General features: G+C 35.8%; 1 protein-coding gene across 1 annotated transcript; it reads right to left on the bottom strand.

Annotated features, from left to right (window-relative positions):
* Positions 1 to 215: 215 nt before the first annotated feature.
* Positions 216 to 2,566, bottom strand: LOC135210789 (shematrin-like protein 2). The gene is made up of 2 exons (XM_064243652.1): positions 2,408 to 2,566; positions 216 to 591 (listed from the first exon to the last, which is right to left on the bottom strand). The coding sequence occupies exon 2, from the start codon at positions 589 to 591 to the stop codon at positions 328 to 330; it is 264 nt and encodes an 87-aa protein (XP_064099722.1). The 5' UTR covers positions 2,408 to 2,566; the 3' UTR covers positions 216 to 327.
* Positions 2,567 to 17,473: the final 14,907 nt, after the last annotated feature.

Below are 17,473 nucleotides of genomic sequence, written 5' to 3'. Positions count from 1 at the left end.
GTAGCTTGAATTGATATATAAATGGATCACGGTTCGATGTGATAATTATTCATATATATATATATATATATAGATATAAATATATATATGTATATATATATATATATATATATATATATATATATATATATATATATATATATATATGATATATATATACACGCAGTTATCACCAATAAGACCATTCAAGTATAGAAGGTTAAAAAGAACGGAACTAAAACATGAAAATAACAAAATTTACTTAAGATGTAGAAAATTTATCAGTTATAAAAAAATCTTTTTTTTGGGGGGAGAAAAAAAAATGGCAGTCAAATCAATCTTGGATAATCAGCCGTAGAAAGGATATCCACCACCATATCCACCGTATCCACCATATCCGCCGTAGCCGCCGTAGCCGCCGTAGCCGCCATAGCCGCCGTAGCCACCGTATCCTCCGTATGATCCGTATGGGTTGAAGAAGCCTTGGACGGCTCCCGCAGCGGCTCCGAGGAGGTTACCGAAGATCCTCTGGTTTCCTCTGGTCGCCGTCTGCTGGGGTCGGGCTGCTGCCAGACCGACGAACACTAGGAAGATGAGTGCCACGAAACGCATCTGAAACGTCAGATATTTATATTATTAAAATTTGGACTTGACTTTTCGTCATGTTCGTGTGGATGGGACGCTGAATCTCTCAACGTATTCTATAAAATATTAGGATTTTGGGTTTGTCTTTATGTTATATTTTCGATAGTGGGACGCTGCGTGTCTCAATGTAAGTTCTGTACAATACTTTTGTATTCTAGGTTCGTCTTCTCGTCATACGTGTGTATTCTGTCGAATGTTTGTGTTCTTGAGTTAGTCTTTCATCGCGTTCGTGTTAATGGAACGCTGTATTTCTTAGTGTATTCTATAAAATGTTTGTGTTCTTGAGTTTGTCTTTCGTCATGTTCTTTTTAATGGAACGCTGTACTTCTTAGTATATTATATAAAATGTTTGTATTCTTGAGTTTGTCTTTCTTCGTGTTCGTGTTAATGGAACACTGTATCTCCTAACAGATATGTTTGTTTTTGTTGAAAAGTCTTCCAGTTAGATTCTCGCGTTCTTCTTCTGCCAGGCCTCGTAAGAATTTGGGTCTCTCTTCTCTGCCGCTTGTACAGGATTCTGTGTTTTCAATAGTATTTATTCACGTTGGATTTTATCTGTTTCATTTTATCGATGTTGTAGAGGAAATTATAAAAGAGTGTAATACTCTGAAGACTCCAGAAACAAATGCAGGTTTACTTATAAGAATAAAGTGATTTATGGAACAAATTATGAAACAAACTCATCTATGATGAATGGCAGATATGGTGAATTTTCGAAAAATTTACTTAATCTTATTTTTGGCTTTTACAACTTGCTTTATTCTTCAAGAAAAAATATATACTATAATATAAAGTTTTCTTACATAAAGCACTAGGAATAAGATTCTGCACAGAGAGAGAGAGAGAGAGAGAGAGAGAGAGAGAGAGAGAGAGATGAGAAGAGAGAGATGAGAGCAAGAGAGAGAGAGAGAGAGAGAGAGAGAGATCAGTATGCATGACGTAATGCATGAATTCAGTTTAACAATGCAATCTCCCAGTTTAAAGCTCTTTTGATTTAATATAGTTTCAATGTAAACAGACTATATAGAATTTCACTGCAACTGGCGAAATCCAATCTGGAAAGCATAGATATTTATGATGCTGAGAGAGAGAGAGAGAGAGAGAGAGAGAGAGAGAGAGAGAGAGAGAGAGAGAGCGAGAGAGAGAGAGAAAGCACAAAAAGTATGGGATACGAAAATGTTGAATCGGTATCAACAATCGTTATTAAAAATATATAGACTGGCTATGGTAGGAATGTTGACATCTTAGTTCCACAATTCAGACTTAAACTTCTTGAGGTCAAGAATATTCTACTGACTGAACTTAAAAGATATTGTAAATGTCATTTTAACAAGGTTTTAAGATCATATTGACGTAATATATATAGCATTCATCCTTGCTCTTTGTTGATAGGCAACGTTCTATAATAAATTTTGCATAATAAAAGAAAAATGCAATTATTAATTCGGTTTAATTCTGGGTATACGTTCAATGCAGTCGCCGAATTAAAGCGACAAACTGGCAAATAATTACGCTTCGATTTTGTTTTTATAAAATGATCAATTTCTGTCAGAAATAAATGGATCAGAACCTACAATTAGTACAGAGCGCATCTTGAGAAAGAACGTAACTTGAGAACTCCTTAACTTCCAAGCCAAAGCTCGAAAAAACGGCAAAGTTGCAAAATGGTTTCATAAACTTCAAGTTAAATTGTGCAAATTCCTACACGGAATCAAACAATGACCGTTATGACAAGATCAAGAGTCTTAGAACACCACAAAGCTTTTGTAAGGAAGGTACTTACTTTGGCGGTGGAGAAGCTGGCTACTAGGCGATCTGAAAGCCTTATGATGAGGACCAAACGTCGACCAAAGGTTTATATAACCCAGACAATTGTCCTTCTGCCCCGAACTGGTTGCTAAATTCCAGAGGACAGGCTCCGCCCACTTTTACCCAGGCAGCGGGGGATTCCAGACTACTACCACTACTCGGTATTCATAGTCTGGTGAACTTGCAAAACCCCTCCCTCCCCTCCCTCCCCGGTCCAACTCCTCAGCCACCTTTTATGTAGTAGAAAGGTTGGGGATTTCTCATCCGAAATTTATTTCTTGTCAGGCATAACGTAGTTCCCCGTTCACTGAACGGCTATGGACTAGTAAATACGTTAAATTGACCACTGTTGTGTTTTTCTTTCTCGCTTTGTTTATGCTGCGGCGCGATGGCCTCTCTCTTATCAATCCAGTTTTCGGGGGGAATTTCTCGCTCTCTCGTTTTGATAAACTAGTTTTTTAGTTTCACTCTTAGTCATTTCTTGTGCTAGACATTCATGAAGGTGTCGTTACTGGATATGTCAACCGCCTTGAGTTGCCACAAATCTTCGGAATAACACAATGCCGCATTTGTTTTCAATTGTAAAATCAAGACAATAGTCATTCCGTATTTCTATCATTCTATCTTTCGCGTAACCACTGTAGCACATTCCAGCTACGCTTCATCCACCTGCATACGACAGCTGCTAGTCTTTTTTTTCTTCTTCTTCTTTTTTTAATTACTCACTTGACCTTGAGTTCAAGTTTTATTGCGACAAACAGGGGGCGTGATCGCGTATTTGTTTGCATTTCAATGTTCTAGTTAACATATACATATATTTATGTATATGTATGCATATATATATATATATATATATATATATATATATATATATATATGTATGTATGTATGTTCTTGTGTAAGTATATATATATATGGTTATGATAGGAGAGACGAGATATCATAGAAAAGTCAGCAGATGATAGCAGTTGCTCTGTGATAGTGAAAGAAAACCGTAAAAGTTGGCGAAAGAATGATTTTGAAGGTGTACACAATAGAAGCAGGACGAGAGTAAATATAAGCGGGAATAAGATCAGGAATGCAAATGGGGAACAAGAAGATAAAGAAATAAGTGCAAATATGGAAGGAAGAAGATAGGAAACAGTTGATACCGGTAGGTAATCGTGTTTAATTACAATGGATGATGACGGAATACGAGAGAAGGCGAGTCACGAACAGGTTAATAATATACTAGTATTTATATATATATATATATATATATATATATATATATATATATATATATATATATATTAGGGCTTGTGCCTTGTATGATAAGGCGCCCTATGAGGTAAAGTTAGACTTGCGATAATCTTACGCTAAGTCGGTTGGTATTGCACTTCCATATTCAATGGAGTGTCTGGGGGTTTGTAGATCACTTACGAAGTCGGGATTATCTTCTTGTTTATGACGATGATGTGTTAAACTCATGGTGAGGAGGTTCTTGTAGAAAACACGAAGTATAAAAATATATATATTCTTCTGAAGTTTTACATGCTGAAGATCAGATATGATTGTACAAGTCTTCTAATAACGATAGCTTGATCGCTTCTGCCAATGATGATGGCTAATCCTATTCCTCTACATGATAAAGCTTAGGTAAAGAGGTACAGGTCTTCTAATGACGATAGCTAACTCTAATCTGCCTGTCTACCATCTCTGTTACAAGTTATGAAGGAACAGACAGTAGTTCGAACATATGAACATACATACAATGACATAGTTTCATACGAACACACAATCAAAATGAGACACGCTACAGATCACGTAGGCCGTTTGAATTATAGGTCGCGGTAGTTGTCTCAAGCAGGGAGCTTGGACTAAGGTTATAAACAATTGAATGACTACAGGTGACGGCATGTTATCTTAGCCTACATACTTTAGGGTATACGTCATCTTTAGCGTCTCTATATATATATATATATATATATATATATAATATATATATATATATATATATATATATATATATATATATATAAGTAAATAAAAATTCATGGTGTACATGAATTGATTCAAGTAATAAAATATAAAACAATGATATTGGTAAATAATAGTGATCACGTGATATATAATGATACAGTTTTTTCACTTCATCTCATTAAGATACATATGCTACAGAAAATACTAATGTACTCTGACAATTGCATAGAATGAAGATTAACATGATAAAAATCATATTTTAACTGATAAAAAATTTCATATATGAATTGATAACATTATTAATGTTTATGCTGATTGATGCGTTGATTTTTATGCTAAATGTTATATATCTGATTCATTAATCAATATACTAACTCATATATAACTGCAGATATTGGTAAGATAAAAGGTAACAGATTGATTATAGGCTACCTGATTTGTTTATACATATGTATATGGATTCATATAATTATGATTAATATATGTGCACTTTAAATAGATACCTATTGCGTACACGCAAAGATATATTTCGATTCTGTTATTTATGATCATTTATATATAGATTCCTAGTGCGTACACGCAAAAATATATTTCGATTCTGTTATTTATGATCAATTATATATAGGATACATGATACTTTATATATATAGGATACATGACCGAGGTTATACTACTACACATTTAACTAGCTTTCGAACAACTTTTCGTCCATTACACAGTTCCAGACAACCACCTATAGCCAAATGAAACGGCCGATTTCACAGGGTTAAAACAAGGGGAAAATTTGCCTGGGCGGGTCCAAACGTCTATTTTTGCGCTCATACTTATTCTCTGCATCCTAAGCTACACGATTACGTTCGCGATGAATAAAAAAAACATCCCCAGCACGAGTCCTTCGCCAGCAAAGTAGAGTTGTCGGAAGTATGTCCCTTCTGTAGTCGATTCCGACAGCCGCCGGAGCGTTCCGCATTAAAACGAGATTAACGACGAGATACGGTGTCGGTCGAAGAAGTCCATGAAATTCCTTTCACATTGTAGGCGGTTGTTACTTGACTGTAGTCGTCCGCTGCGACGAACGATTTTTTGAAGTTGCGATGTGAAACTCTCGTACTGCAGGATACTGTAACAGGTTCCATTAATCAGCCTGCAAGTGAAATTATACTTGTCACAAGGGCAAAGTAAATTCAGACAACATCCAAATACGGGAGGGGAGAGAGCCATTTAGACCAGACTTAACCCACATGAATTCGCTGATATTTTGGAATTCAAAAGAGTCAGCTGTACAAACTTTTTTATCCATGGCATTAACAATGAGTGAACCTATCCAGGTCTATGATGACTGTAAAAATATCCATAATTATAAAAAATAAATAGATATCATTACGAATCTCAAAGAAAATTCGATATTACTGGTAGTAAGTTACTAGACAAAGAAGTGGAAAACGGAGCTATTCGTAAGATTGCCAGGCAACATAAGAGTCAAAGAGAAGATTAATCATGATTCTGTATTTCTCTATGCTAACTGAAAGTAAGTTGTGATAAAATCTGATCCTATGTGCCCTAACAAAAGTTTCATATTCAATTTTCTCGCGCGCATCCTCTGAGGTTAATTTTAAAAACTTTATTAATAGGTAGGAGATGCAACGAAAAAAACCCACTATGTAACTTATTTCTAAATAAACTTTGGGTTTTTTGCAAGAAAATGTGACATTTTCCCATGAATGTTTTACTTGAATTGTAATAGGCTAATGTTGCAAGTAAATATTTCCTATACATATCTTGATACTTCTAAATGTCTATGAGGTTCAGAAAAAATTAATTCATTTTGTTGTTATAGAAATTCTATTTGCTTATTTTGTTTATTAATTTTAAAATGATTGCAACTCCTTAGTTGCATTGCGCATACGGATAGACACGTCTGCCTTGCCCATGAGAAGTTCTGGCTAAGCATTCCTTTCTCCAGTCAATCTGCTTTGCAAGCGCGAGATGAAGCCTGTGCAAACAGATATTTGAGGTTAAAGGAATCAATGCTGATACGGCAAACGCGACAGACCATCTAGAACTGATGACATCGTCACCAGCTTAAGAGTTACGTTACTTGCTGTAAGAGATACGACTTTAGGATAAATTTTTTTTTTTTTTAATACTCGACCCACATGAGAAGAATGTCTGAAAAAAAACAGTACCAAAATTGAACAATATATTAGTTTCATGTTGGAAATCTGCATAATTGTACTTATGTTAAATTAAATATTCCTTATTCAAACTAATGGAAAAAGTTTCCATACAAATTCTATATATATTATTAGCCCTGTATAAGATTCATATAGGATTATTCCATAGATAACATTTTCACTTCTAGACTTCCTGACTTTAAAATCTCTTTTATTTTATTTTATTTATTTATTTATTTATTATTATTTTTTTTTTTTTTCATTGACTACGAATATAAATCACCGGGACAGACAATATGTCAGTAGGTTTTGGATATGTGTTTGAACTTTTAGCTTATTTGTCATTACTAAAGCGTTAAGTTAGAGTTCAAATCTTTACGCATATATATTTGGATATTTAATTAACCTAGGGTTACGTTTTGCTTATTGATTTTATCGTGATTCCTTTTTTTATTATAATTTGTAACCCTTCCGACTTCTTACGGAGTGTATTATATTGACTCCACTTGTATCCATATTTATTTTATTTTTTTATATTTATTTATTTATATATTTTTTTTATATATATTTGATAAATTAATGGTTGGCTTGAATATGTGGAAAAGTGTTCTAGCGGCGTACCGTATAAGGCTACTTGCGGCATCAATTCTATAGATACAAGATATAAATGATAAAGGTATTTAAAACCGCGAGAACCGCTATAATCCAGTTCGGATCCAATATCACGAGTTGTAACTCGTAAGACATTGACACTTCCTATTTAATTATCCGTTATTCTACCAAACCGATTGACTCTGGGTGATAAAATATATTATTGGTTTTCTTAATGGAAAGGAATTCACACGCGAGTTAAGGAGATTATTATTGATTTACACCACCCGAGTCAGATTATTATTATGTGTTGAATTCCATGTTTACTGATTTAGCACTCATAAATATTCCTAACGCACTCAATTGCGGTGTTTGTTTTTTGGTGCTATTAATTCTATATAACGTGTCAAGGAACTATTAACACTAAGAACTGTTTATTCCCTCTGTCAGACTCGTAATTCTGTTAATAATTCTACGTATATTCTTTCAAGGATTGATTTGGCACAGGATAGGCCCTTAACTGACAGGTGTCTTAGTGTGTCCCTTGTTTTCATGACACGTGTTACAATCAGTTATGTGCTTTTTATATCTGTAAGCATTGTAGGCCAGTAAAACAGTGATTTGGCTTTCTGTGACATAATAAGGAACCCTGGGTGACGGAATGCAACCAGTTTATGACGATTGGTATGAAAGAGATTATTATTACTACCTGGTCGTTAGTCATCTGCTGTGTTCTTCGGGTTTTCCTCGTCACGGACCTACATATAATATTACATTTGATTACATCATACTTTAAATATACTTTTGCTTTAGGATTTCTGCTCGAAGTGTTTATTGTTTTTGCTTAGTCGCTGACCCTGTTTCCGTTCGAAGTGTTTATTGTTTGATGTTTATTGCTGCTGACTCTGTTTCCGTTCGAAGTGTTTATTGTTTGGGTTATGTCTGTTGACTCTTGCCTTGTTCAGTTTGTAACAGTTCTGCGCTCCAACCCAGATATTCAATGCTCGCGATCTCTTGGGTTAAGGAATTTTCTTGTTTAGATACGGTTTTAACAATAGGCACGGATGTTTCTATATCTTTTAGTCTAATTAATGGTTCTTTGCGGTATGGTGCGGGATTGCGGGATAATGCGTCAGCTATGATATTTGCTTTCCCAGCTAGATATCTTATCTTGGCTCCAAAGACCTGAATGATCATTTGTCACCGAGTTCCTTTTGGACTGTGATTAAAGCCTTTGAAAAACTCGGTAAAGGACTCATGTTCAGTAAGGACTTTATCAGGATAGCTATAGATTATGAACTTAAGATGTACTAGTGAGTTAAAGATTCCTAGCCCTTCCTTGCCTATTACTGCATATTTACTTTCAGAGGGCTTTAGTTTACGTGAATAAAAAGCTATAGGAAAGAACTGTTTATCATATTACTGAAGTAGTACCCTCTTACCCCTTGGTCTGAGGCGTCTGTTGCAATAAAAAAAAAATTCCTTATTTAAATCAGGGATTTTTAAGTTAGGTGAGCTGCATTATTCCGTTTTTAAGATATCGAACGCCTGTTGATGCTTTTTAGACCATAATAAATCTACGCTCTTCTTCGTAAGATCTGTTAAAGGAGCTGCTATGATTGAAGAGTTACATATTTACATACGATTGTAATACCCACTACAGCGCCAAAGTGCTGTATCCCCCTTTTACGTTAATAGGTACCGGAAAGTTATGAATAGCCGACACCTTACCATGGACTACTTTAAGACCTTGACTAGACACATAAAACCTAGATAAACATGTTCGGTTTTTAAAAACTCACATTTAGATATTTTACTCAGAGATTATTTGTCTTTGTCTCTGTAGCACTAGCTCTAGTTTATGTGAATGTACTTCTAAGGTATTAGAAAAGATTATAAGACCAACCATATAAGCATGTAGGGTACCCCCTAAAAAGTCTCCAAACACTATATTGTAATTGGGGCGCAACGTAAGCCGGAGGCATACGTAAAAATTGATAATGTCCCCTGAGTGTGCTGAAAACGGAGTATGAGGTACAATCACTTAGGTAATGGTATCTGGTAAAAGCTTTTAAGTAAGTCCAAGCTGGTGAAAAATTTATTCTAACCTATCAGAGATAAGATGTCGTCGGTACATGGCACTGGAAACTATCGGGAGTCGTTTCCTTGTTTAAGCGACAGAAATCTACGCAGATACGCCAAGTCCGATTTTTTATGGCATGACGTTTGAGGGAAAAATTATATGGGCTTATTTGATTTCCTAATGGCTCCTATTACTAACATTTTTCAACTGCGTCATTTACCTCTATTTTGAAATTTCAGTGAGAGTCTATACGAAGGTACGTATATAGCTTTATGTTTGTCCTTAGACCGTATTTTGTGTTAAATTACATCCGTTTTTTTTTTTTTTTTTTTTTTTTTTCCAGAGATCACTCGCTAGTGGAGAAACTTCCTGGTATTCAGATAAAAGATAAAAAAAAATTTCTGCTGAATCACCTCTGCTTGAATGACTTTACGGATATTACTTTAGATAGATTATCAGAGAGATTCATCTACGACTGGTTGGGCGGGATTAAAAATTAGCAACAATAAAAGAAATGCGATATTTATATGTATAGGTTTTTGTGGATTACTATATTAACTTGTTTGCAGCGAGTCAACCGTGTCTAGGGCTTTGTTCGCGGAAATCGTTATATTTCAGAGTGTCGGGAAGGATTAAAATTTCATTTCCCAGCAAAGTCTTTTTACACGCACTAAGACATTCGAGGGTGCATGCTTCTCGAGATTTTGCGTGCAAACTACGACTGCGGTTGTGGGAGAATTCTGTTGGGTCATTTGAACAATGTTACGATTTATGAGACAAATGTATAGTTCCTTTATATCAGTTATTATTTGATTATTTGTCTCTTTTTTGTTCAAACTGATTTTAATATGTTTGAAGGTTTATAGGATTTTCTTTTGATAAACACGCCTTATTTTGCAGGATGTAAGATAATATTTTGTGTATCCCTAGATGGATATCTTACAATTACACTAGATACATATCAATGTTTTTTATAACTATAGAGGTATCTGTAAACGCTCGCTTATCCGGACTTCTCATTAGGGAAGTTCGAACAACAGACGGTGAGTCCGTAAATACAAGATATTACGTGTACTAAAGAAATAAAACAAGATATTCTAATTTTTACGGCGCGTACAGTTGGGCTTAATCCACCAGTATTTATTATAACTTAATGTATTAAAATTAAACGAAAACCTGCTCTGATTACTTTATACAGTCGTGTGTTTCATAGGAAAAATCCTTTTTAATTCAAAAAGATATTGGCATGTATGAACCAACATCGCTTTCCCCACTCTGCTAGAGTCGCTTATTGTGTGGAATTTGCTATGCTTTGAACACTTCGGCAGTTTTGACTGACCTTGACCGCTTGACTAGGTGACACAGTCACCGAGTTTGCTTGTTTGATTCTGAACGGGCTACTGTTTCTATTTCTTTTTGTAATAATTAGGATCCTTCTCTTTATTACCATCGGCAGGCGTATGTGTGTTTTTAGCATTATGTTGCTGGTTACGTATAAAGCAATGAATGACGAACTATTAGGAACTGAGCGATTACTAATAAGACAAGTTATCACTACTGCATTCAATATTAACTGTTTGTACTTCATTCTTTGCTAAAATTTGAAATAGTGAGGGATCCTGGTCAGCGCATTTAGCCTGATGAAAGTTTTTTACAGACATGTTATTCCTTGCAATCCAGCCATATTTTTAAAGTTAAGTTGAGTCATTGAGGTTCGATATTTTATATAACTCAAAAAACTCAAGGCTAAAACTGCGATCGGGACTTGCAAAGGAGCATTTATTGTCATGACCCGAAATAGTGTTAACTCTAATTTATCTAGATTTGTACGGGTGTTCCACTTGTTTTTGTGTGTTTTCTAATCACTACGGTGCTTAACGACCCTATCCATGCATCTGTATAAATACAGACGTCCACTGCGTAAACGCATATTCACTGTTTAATATGATTTGTTACGTAAGGGATTAATAATCACCCAAAATGATAAAATTAACATAGTATATGATTATGATATTTCAGTAGAACTTCTGGAAACAGACACTCAAAGATAAAAACACGCAGTAGCGAAATCTCAATGATGTAGATAATTTCTGTAAAAAAGTAAGATTAAGAATGTCTCGTAACTTCAGCCACAGGAATAACGAAATTCGACCTGTAAAGGAAACACTCAAAGTTACTCCAAATGAATAAAAATTGTACTTAGCTTGCTTTTGTGGGAAGTCACGGTGTTCCGATAACGACACACGGCCTTGGTCCTCCTTCTCTATTTAGCGGATGACCTGGTTTGGCTTCAGTTTCCCCCGTGCGCGTTGTTTCGATGATTCGAGCCCTTGAAAGATCCGATGCTGCAGACGCGTTCGGTTTGTTTCTTGAAGTGCCGGAAACGCTCACTAACGATGTTTTCTTGAATGATTCTAATGAGAGACGAAGCTTGCGTTGCCGTAGGAAAAAGGACACGTCGGTTTTGTTTCTTGAAGTTATTCACTAAACGATGATACTAAGTTGCTTGAAGAATCTCTTGCTTTCGTCGTCATTAAAGAGTTCTTATATGATACTTCATTATTCTGATTTTTCTTCGGAGAAGTTGTAGAGTTCTTCTGGTCCACTGCCACCAATATTAGGGATTGTGCCTTGTATGATAAGGCGCCCTATGAGGTAAAGTTAGACTTGCGATAATCTTACGCTAAGTCGGTTGGTATTGCACTTCCATATTCAATGGAGTGTCTGGGGGTTTGTAGATCACTTACGAAGTCGGGATTATCTTCTTGTTTATGACGATGATGTGTTAAACTCATGGTGAGGAGGTTCTTGTAGAAAACACGAAGTATCAAATATATATATTCTTCTGAAGTTTTACATGCTGAAGATCAGATATGATTGTACAAGTCTTCTAATAACGATAGCTTGATCGCTTCTGCCAATGATGATGGCTAATCCTATTCCTCTACATGATAAAGCTTAGGTAAAGAGGTACAGGTCTTCTAATGACGATAGCTAACTCTAATCTGCCTGTCTACCATCTCTGTTACAAGTTATGAAGGAACAGACAGTAGTTCGAACATATGAACATACATACAATGACATAGTTTCATACGAACACACAATCAAAATGAGACACGCTACAGATCACGTAGGCCGTTTGAATTATAGGTCGCGGTAGTTGTCTCAAGCAGGGAGCTTGGACTAAGGTTATAAACAATTGAATGACTACAGGTGACGGCATGTTATCTTAGCCTACATACTTTAGGGTATACGTCATCTTTAGCGTCTCTAGTCTGATCACATTCCCGCAAGCAATCTGGTTGACCTCTTTAGTTTTAGTCTTTTATATATATGGACTAACATTCCATATTTTTATTATGTAAACACTTACTATATATATATATATATATATATATATATGTATATATATATATATATATATATATATATATATATATATATATATATATATATATATATATATATATATATATATATATAAAACAATTGCTGAAAACAGTTGTCATTCAAGGCAGTGAAACACGAACATTTTTATGACTGACAGCTAAAAAAGGGTTAGTGTTTTGCAGACGAACCATTTTCATAGGATATTAGGCACAAGAAATGAATAAGTGAGAAATGTGGAGATACGTGGAAAGTTTGCGTAGATGAAGATCCGGATCAGATTTGAGATCAATCCATCACGCGGAAATATTGGGTGATGATTAGTCTGGTGAAAAGAGACTACTATATACATTGCGAGAATATTATTTGGCGGGGGGATAGGAAGATTTGTGTGTAGAGGGATTAACGTCCAGCTAATGAGCCATAGGCGTAAGTAGGTGCTAGGGGCTAATTTGGTGGAGGTTTTATGAACAATATATGCTCACAGTTCAAGTGGGAATGTGAAATTGATACTTGCCTCGTCATTTCTCTTGAATATATATATATATATATATATATATATATATATATATATATATATATATATATATATATATTTATATATAGCTTTTGTTCCTTCAAAGAATGCAAAGGAATTAAAAAAAAACAGATAAAACGTTTTTTATTTTTAATAAGAAAACTTATTCGGAGAGAGAAATGAAATAGTCTCAAGTTTCTACATCGAAAGAAAACAAGAGAGAGGGATTTAGTAAACCGAAAAAAAAAAACTCAAAATAAAATAAATCCATTAAGGAGAATCAACCATAGTAAGGGTATCCACCGTATCCACCGTAACCACCGTAGCCACCGTATCCCCCATAACCACCGTATCCTCCATAACCACCGTGTCCTCCGAATCCTCCGTGACCAAAGGAGCTATAAGGGTTCAGGAATCCCTGGACGGCTCCGGCAGCGGCCCCGAGGAGATTTCCGAAGATCCTCTGGTTGCCTTGGCCACCAGCGGCCGCCGCTTGTTGGCCTTGCTGAGGGAAGGCGGTCGCCGAGGCTACGAGTAACAAAGCTATGAGGGCCACAAAACGCATCTGTTAATCGGAGAGACATTACAATTATTAGCTTTTACTCCAGGAAACACTGTGGATAATGATCTTAGTATGGTTATTTCCATTATAGTTATTCGTATGGGACTGTGTGGAACACTTCGTGGTTGTTTCTATGAGACGGCATAACCCATCACGATTATTGATGTAGGATCGTGTATCTGATCAGTCATAATCGTAAAGGATTGTTTTCCTTCCATCGTAATTGCATTACTTTTGCATAGGATAGTGTGGTTTCCTTTCATTTTAACAGCTTTGGAAGACGTGGATTTTAAAATGGAAAAATGCTGAATGATAATCATCTTTCCCACCTGATAATTCAAAGCAAACTTTGGATTTCAATACAGTGTAAATTGTGCCAACAAGTAATTGGAAACAATATTGCTGCTATAATCACGATAGACGAAAACTAAAGCTCTTCCACTGGAAACCGTCGGTCAATAAACAACGTAATTGATCTTTTACCAACAATTGACACGTTTTATAACAATTGTATAAAATTCCACCTCACATTGTTACCACGAAAGGGAAAGATTACAAGGAAATCTTATCGTAGGTACTCACTTTGGCAGTTGAGGTCTGGTTCCTTGCAGAGATCAGAGCCGAATGCTGAGGGATTCAGGGGAACCAGAGGTTATATAACCAAGAGAATTGTCCCCACACCCCAAACTGGTTACAGTTGAGTAGGTTCTATGGACAAACTCCTTCCACCCATTACCCACACATATCAGGATTTCAGAGTACCCACAGGACAGGATTCGTAATACCTAGGATTCGCCTTGGGGCTGAGCCAAACGGCCCCTCCCTTCCATAGTTACCATCTGCAAGGCCATAAAAGGAGAACCTCTTGTGTAAAATTTGTTTCTTTTATAGCACAGATATATCACGAGTAAACATACAGCTCTTTCTTCTCTCAGTCATTCTGTGGGAATCCTTGACAATGTACCCAATGTTCACCCAAAGTCTATGGTTAAATTCATCCCTTAGGAAACTGTTGGGCATGAGATTTCTCTATTAGCTTCGGGCTTAAAGAAGCGATCGAAGGATTCTCACATTACAGCTGATCAGTTACGGCTTTGGCAAGGATTACGAACACTAAAGGTCGTGTGAAACTCGTCGAAATTTTAGTTGTTCATTGACAATTGTTGTCTGGAAGCGATGGGAGCTTCTTGATACCGGATTTATCAGAGGGCTGGTTTTGACATGCGCGTGTAAATGACAGCCCTGAGTCTCTGAGCAACAGCTGTTCTCCAGAAGTTTTGAATTTCTAACATTCCCGATGACTGAAGTTCCTTTTTAGAATGACCCCACTTTAAGAGGGACTTTTTCGTTCAGATGCTAAGGCATATAGTACATGTTCAAACACGACAGGCTTCAGAGTATCTTCAGGTTGCTGAATCCATTAGCAATGAGTGTTCTGATTCAGTTCCTCGATAAACCGTCGAGATTATCTCAATCTTTTTTCCACCACTAATTGTAACTTCAGTTCAAAAGTAATCGGTTTTGGCTCTTGCTGCTGCATATTTTCCCTTTTAATACTACAGATTTAATTTGACAAGTCACAAGACAAAAATAGAGGAACACAGAGGGTAATATTATAGAAGGAAAGCACAAGTGGACCCTGCATGTGCAGAATATACCCCATTTGACTCGGCTGTGAGAAAGTTCCTCTTCAGAATCTGCCCCACTTTCAAGCTTTGATTCTAAGGTTCTGAGCTCGTATTTTTAAAAAAAAAAACCTTGGTTTTATGTTTCAAATTAAAAGACTACTTCTGACAATGAGCACCTGGGACATTTGACTTGAGTCTAAGCGTAAAGACAAAGGGATCTACAAACATAATCTCGCCGACACACACACACACACACACACACGTATTCTATATCTATCTATCTATCTATCTATCTATCTATCTATCTATCTATCTATCTATCTATCTATATACATTTAATTTACACACATACATATATACATACATACATTTACATTGACTCAAGTTAATTTTTAATGCTTTACTTTGTTACTTGGCAAAGTGATAATGATACAATGTTTTAGACACATCAGCCTGGATGAAACCCTCCATGAAGTGTGAAATAACTGGTGTGGAAATTCTAATATGACGGCGAGGCTCCAAGTTACCTTACAATCTAATTCAATGAGTTTCAGACGTTGCAAGAAGCAAGGTCATACCTCCACACAGAGCTCAAAGTCCCTGAGACTGGGCCTTTTTTTTTTTTAGCTAAGCTCAATTAAACAAAAAATATGCTAATTCAAATGATGGCGTTGTCCTGAGAAGATTTCGTCAAACACCACGAGGTCTCTAGTCCTTACAATTTTCTTTAATAGGAAGGAAGTAGAGGCATCTAAGGTGGTTTGCAAGTGCACGAAGGAATTCTGCAAACGACATTGAGCCTTAATTTAGCAGCTGATGCAGTTGAAGGTTTAATGTGTTTGTGACTTATGTCTTATTCTACTATGTATATATATATATATATATATATATATATATATATATATATATATATATATATATATATATATATAAAGGTATAAGCCACGAAGGAAAAATAAACAACGGAGTCTCTGCAAGATCTTTCGACTCGACGTCCTTCACTCAGCAGAGTCGAGTCGAAAGATCTTGCAGAAACTCGTTGTTTATTTTTCCTTCGTGGCTTATACCTTTGTTTATGGATTTATCACGTTCCAAACTTTCGTGATTCAGTTATATATATATATATATATATATATATATATATATATATAATGTAAGCATTTGCCATAGCCTGTGAATGTAAAACAAAGCAACACTCGCAAACATAATCAAACTTCATCTACTAAAAGCTAGAAAATGTCGTAAATATCTGTGGCTTTATGCACTAATATAGAAGGCTCTTCACCAGTTAGTTAGTTAGTTAGTTCCTTTGTAAGCTCTTGTACACTTCCTCCCTTCCTGCACAATATATAAAGGACTAGATATCTCTTAGTACTTGACAAAATCTTTTCAGGACAACACCATCACATCAAATTAGCATAATTTTGTTTTAAGCGAAAAACCCCAGTCTCAGGGACTTTGAGCTCTGCGGAGATAGGATCTTGCTTCTTGCTAGGTCTGAGTCCCATTAAATTTAGTATCAAGATTAGTTATTCCGCCATTATATGCGAAAATTTTTATTATTTATTTTGTGTATTGCTCTTGACACCAATTTCTGATGATTTTGACAACATGCATGCATAAGGATCCAGATTTTTGGGTTATGTGAAAACACAAGTTAACTGAGCTTAATGAATTTAAGATACGAACACAGTGTGAGCAACGTTGAATTATATATGACGTGTCTAAATTCGTCTTTTCATTTTGCAAAATAAGCAAAGTAAAACGTTAAAACTTCACCTGAATGGGACTAATATTCCAAACTCCATTTGGATACAAACTACCAACTTCAATAACTTCCGTCTCATCAATAGAATCCCTTTTAGCATCAAAAACTGACTTGGAAATTAAGGACAATTTAGGCGTTCTTTCACCAATACGTTCAGCAAAATATCTTGCCTTGTTCCCCTCGATATCCACGACTTGCGTTGGGTAAGAAGAAAATGCAAATCATATCCACATAACAGAAAAATAGTCATGGAGATACGAATGACAAGTCTTGTCTGGATTAGGCCTCCAATATAGTATCTTTCGTATATCCTTGGGAAGCTTCAGAATCGATTCTTTTTGTGTGTGTGTGTGTGTGTGGCAAAATAA

The sequence above is a fragment of the Macrobrachium nipponense genome, chromosome 4, assembly GCF_015104395.2.
Source record: "Macrobrachium nipponense isolate FS-2020 chromosome 4, ASM1510439v2, whole genome shotgun sequence".
In the NCBI taxonomy this organism is placed as follows: domain Eukaryota; kingdom Metazoa; phylum Arthropoda; class Malacostraca; order Decapoda; family Palaemonidae; genus Macrobrachium; species Macrobrachium nipponense.
This window is presented reverse-complemented; position numbering and strand designations above follow the sequence as displayed.

Bases quoted from the DNA above. Each gene is read 5' to 3' on its own strand.
- LOC135210789 (XM_064243652.1), bottom strand. From the start codon at position 591: ATGCGTTTCGTGGCACTCATCTTCCTAGTGTTCGTCGGTCTGGCAGCA.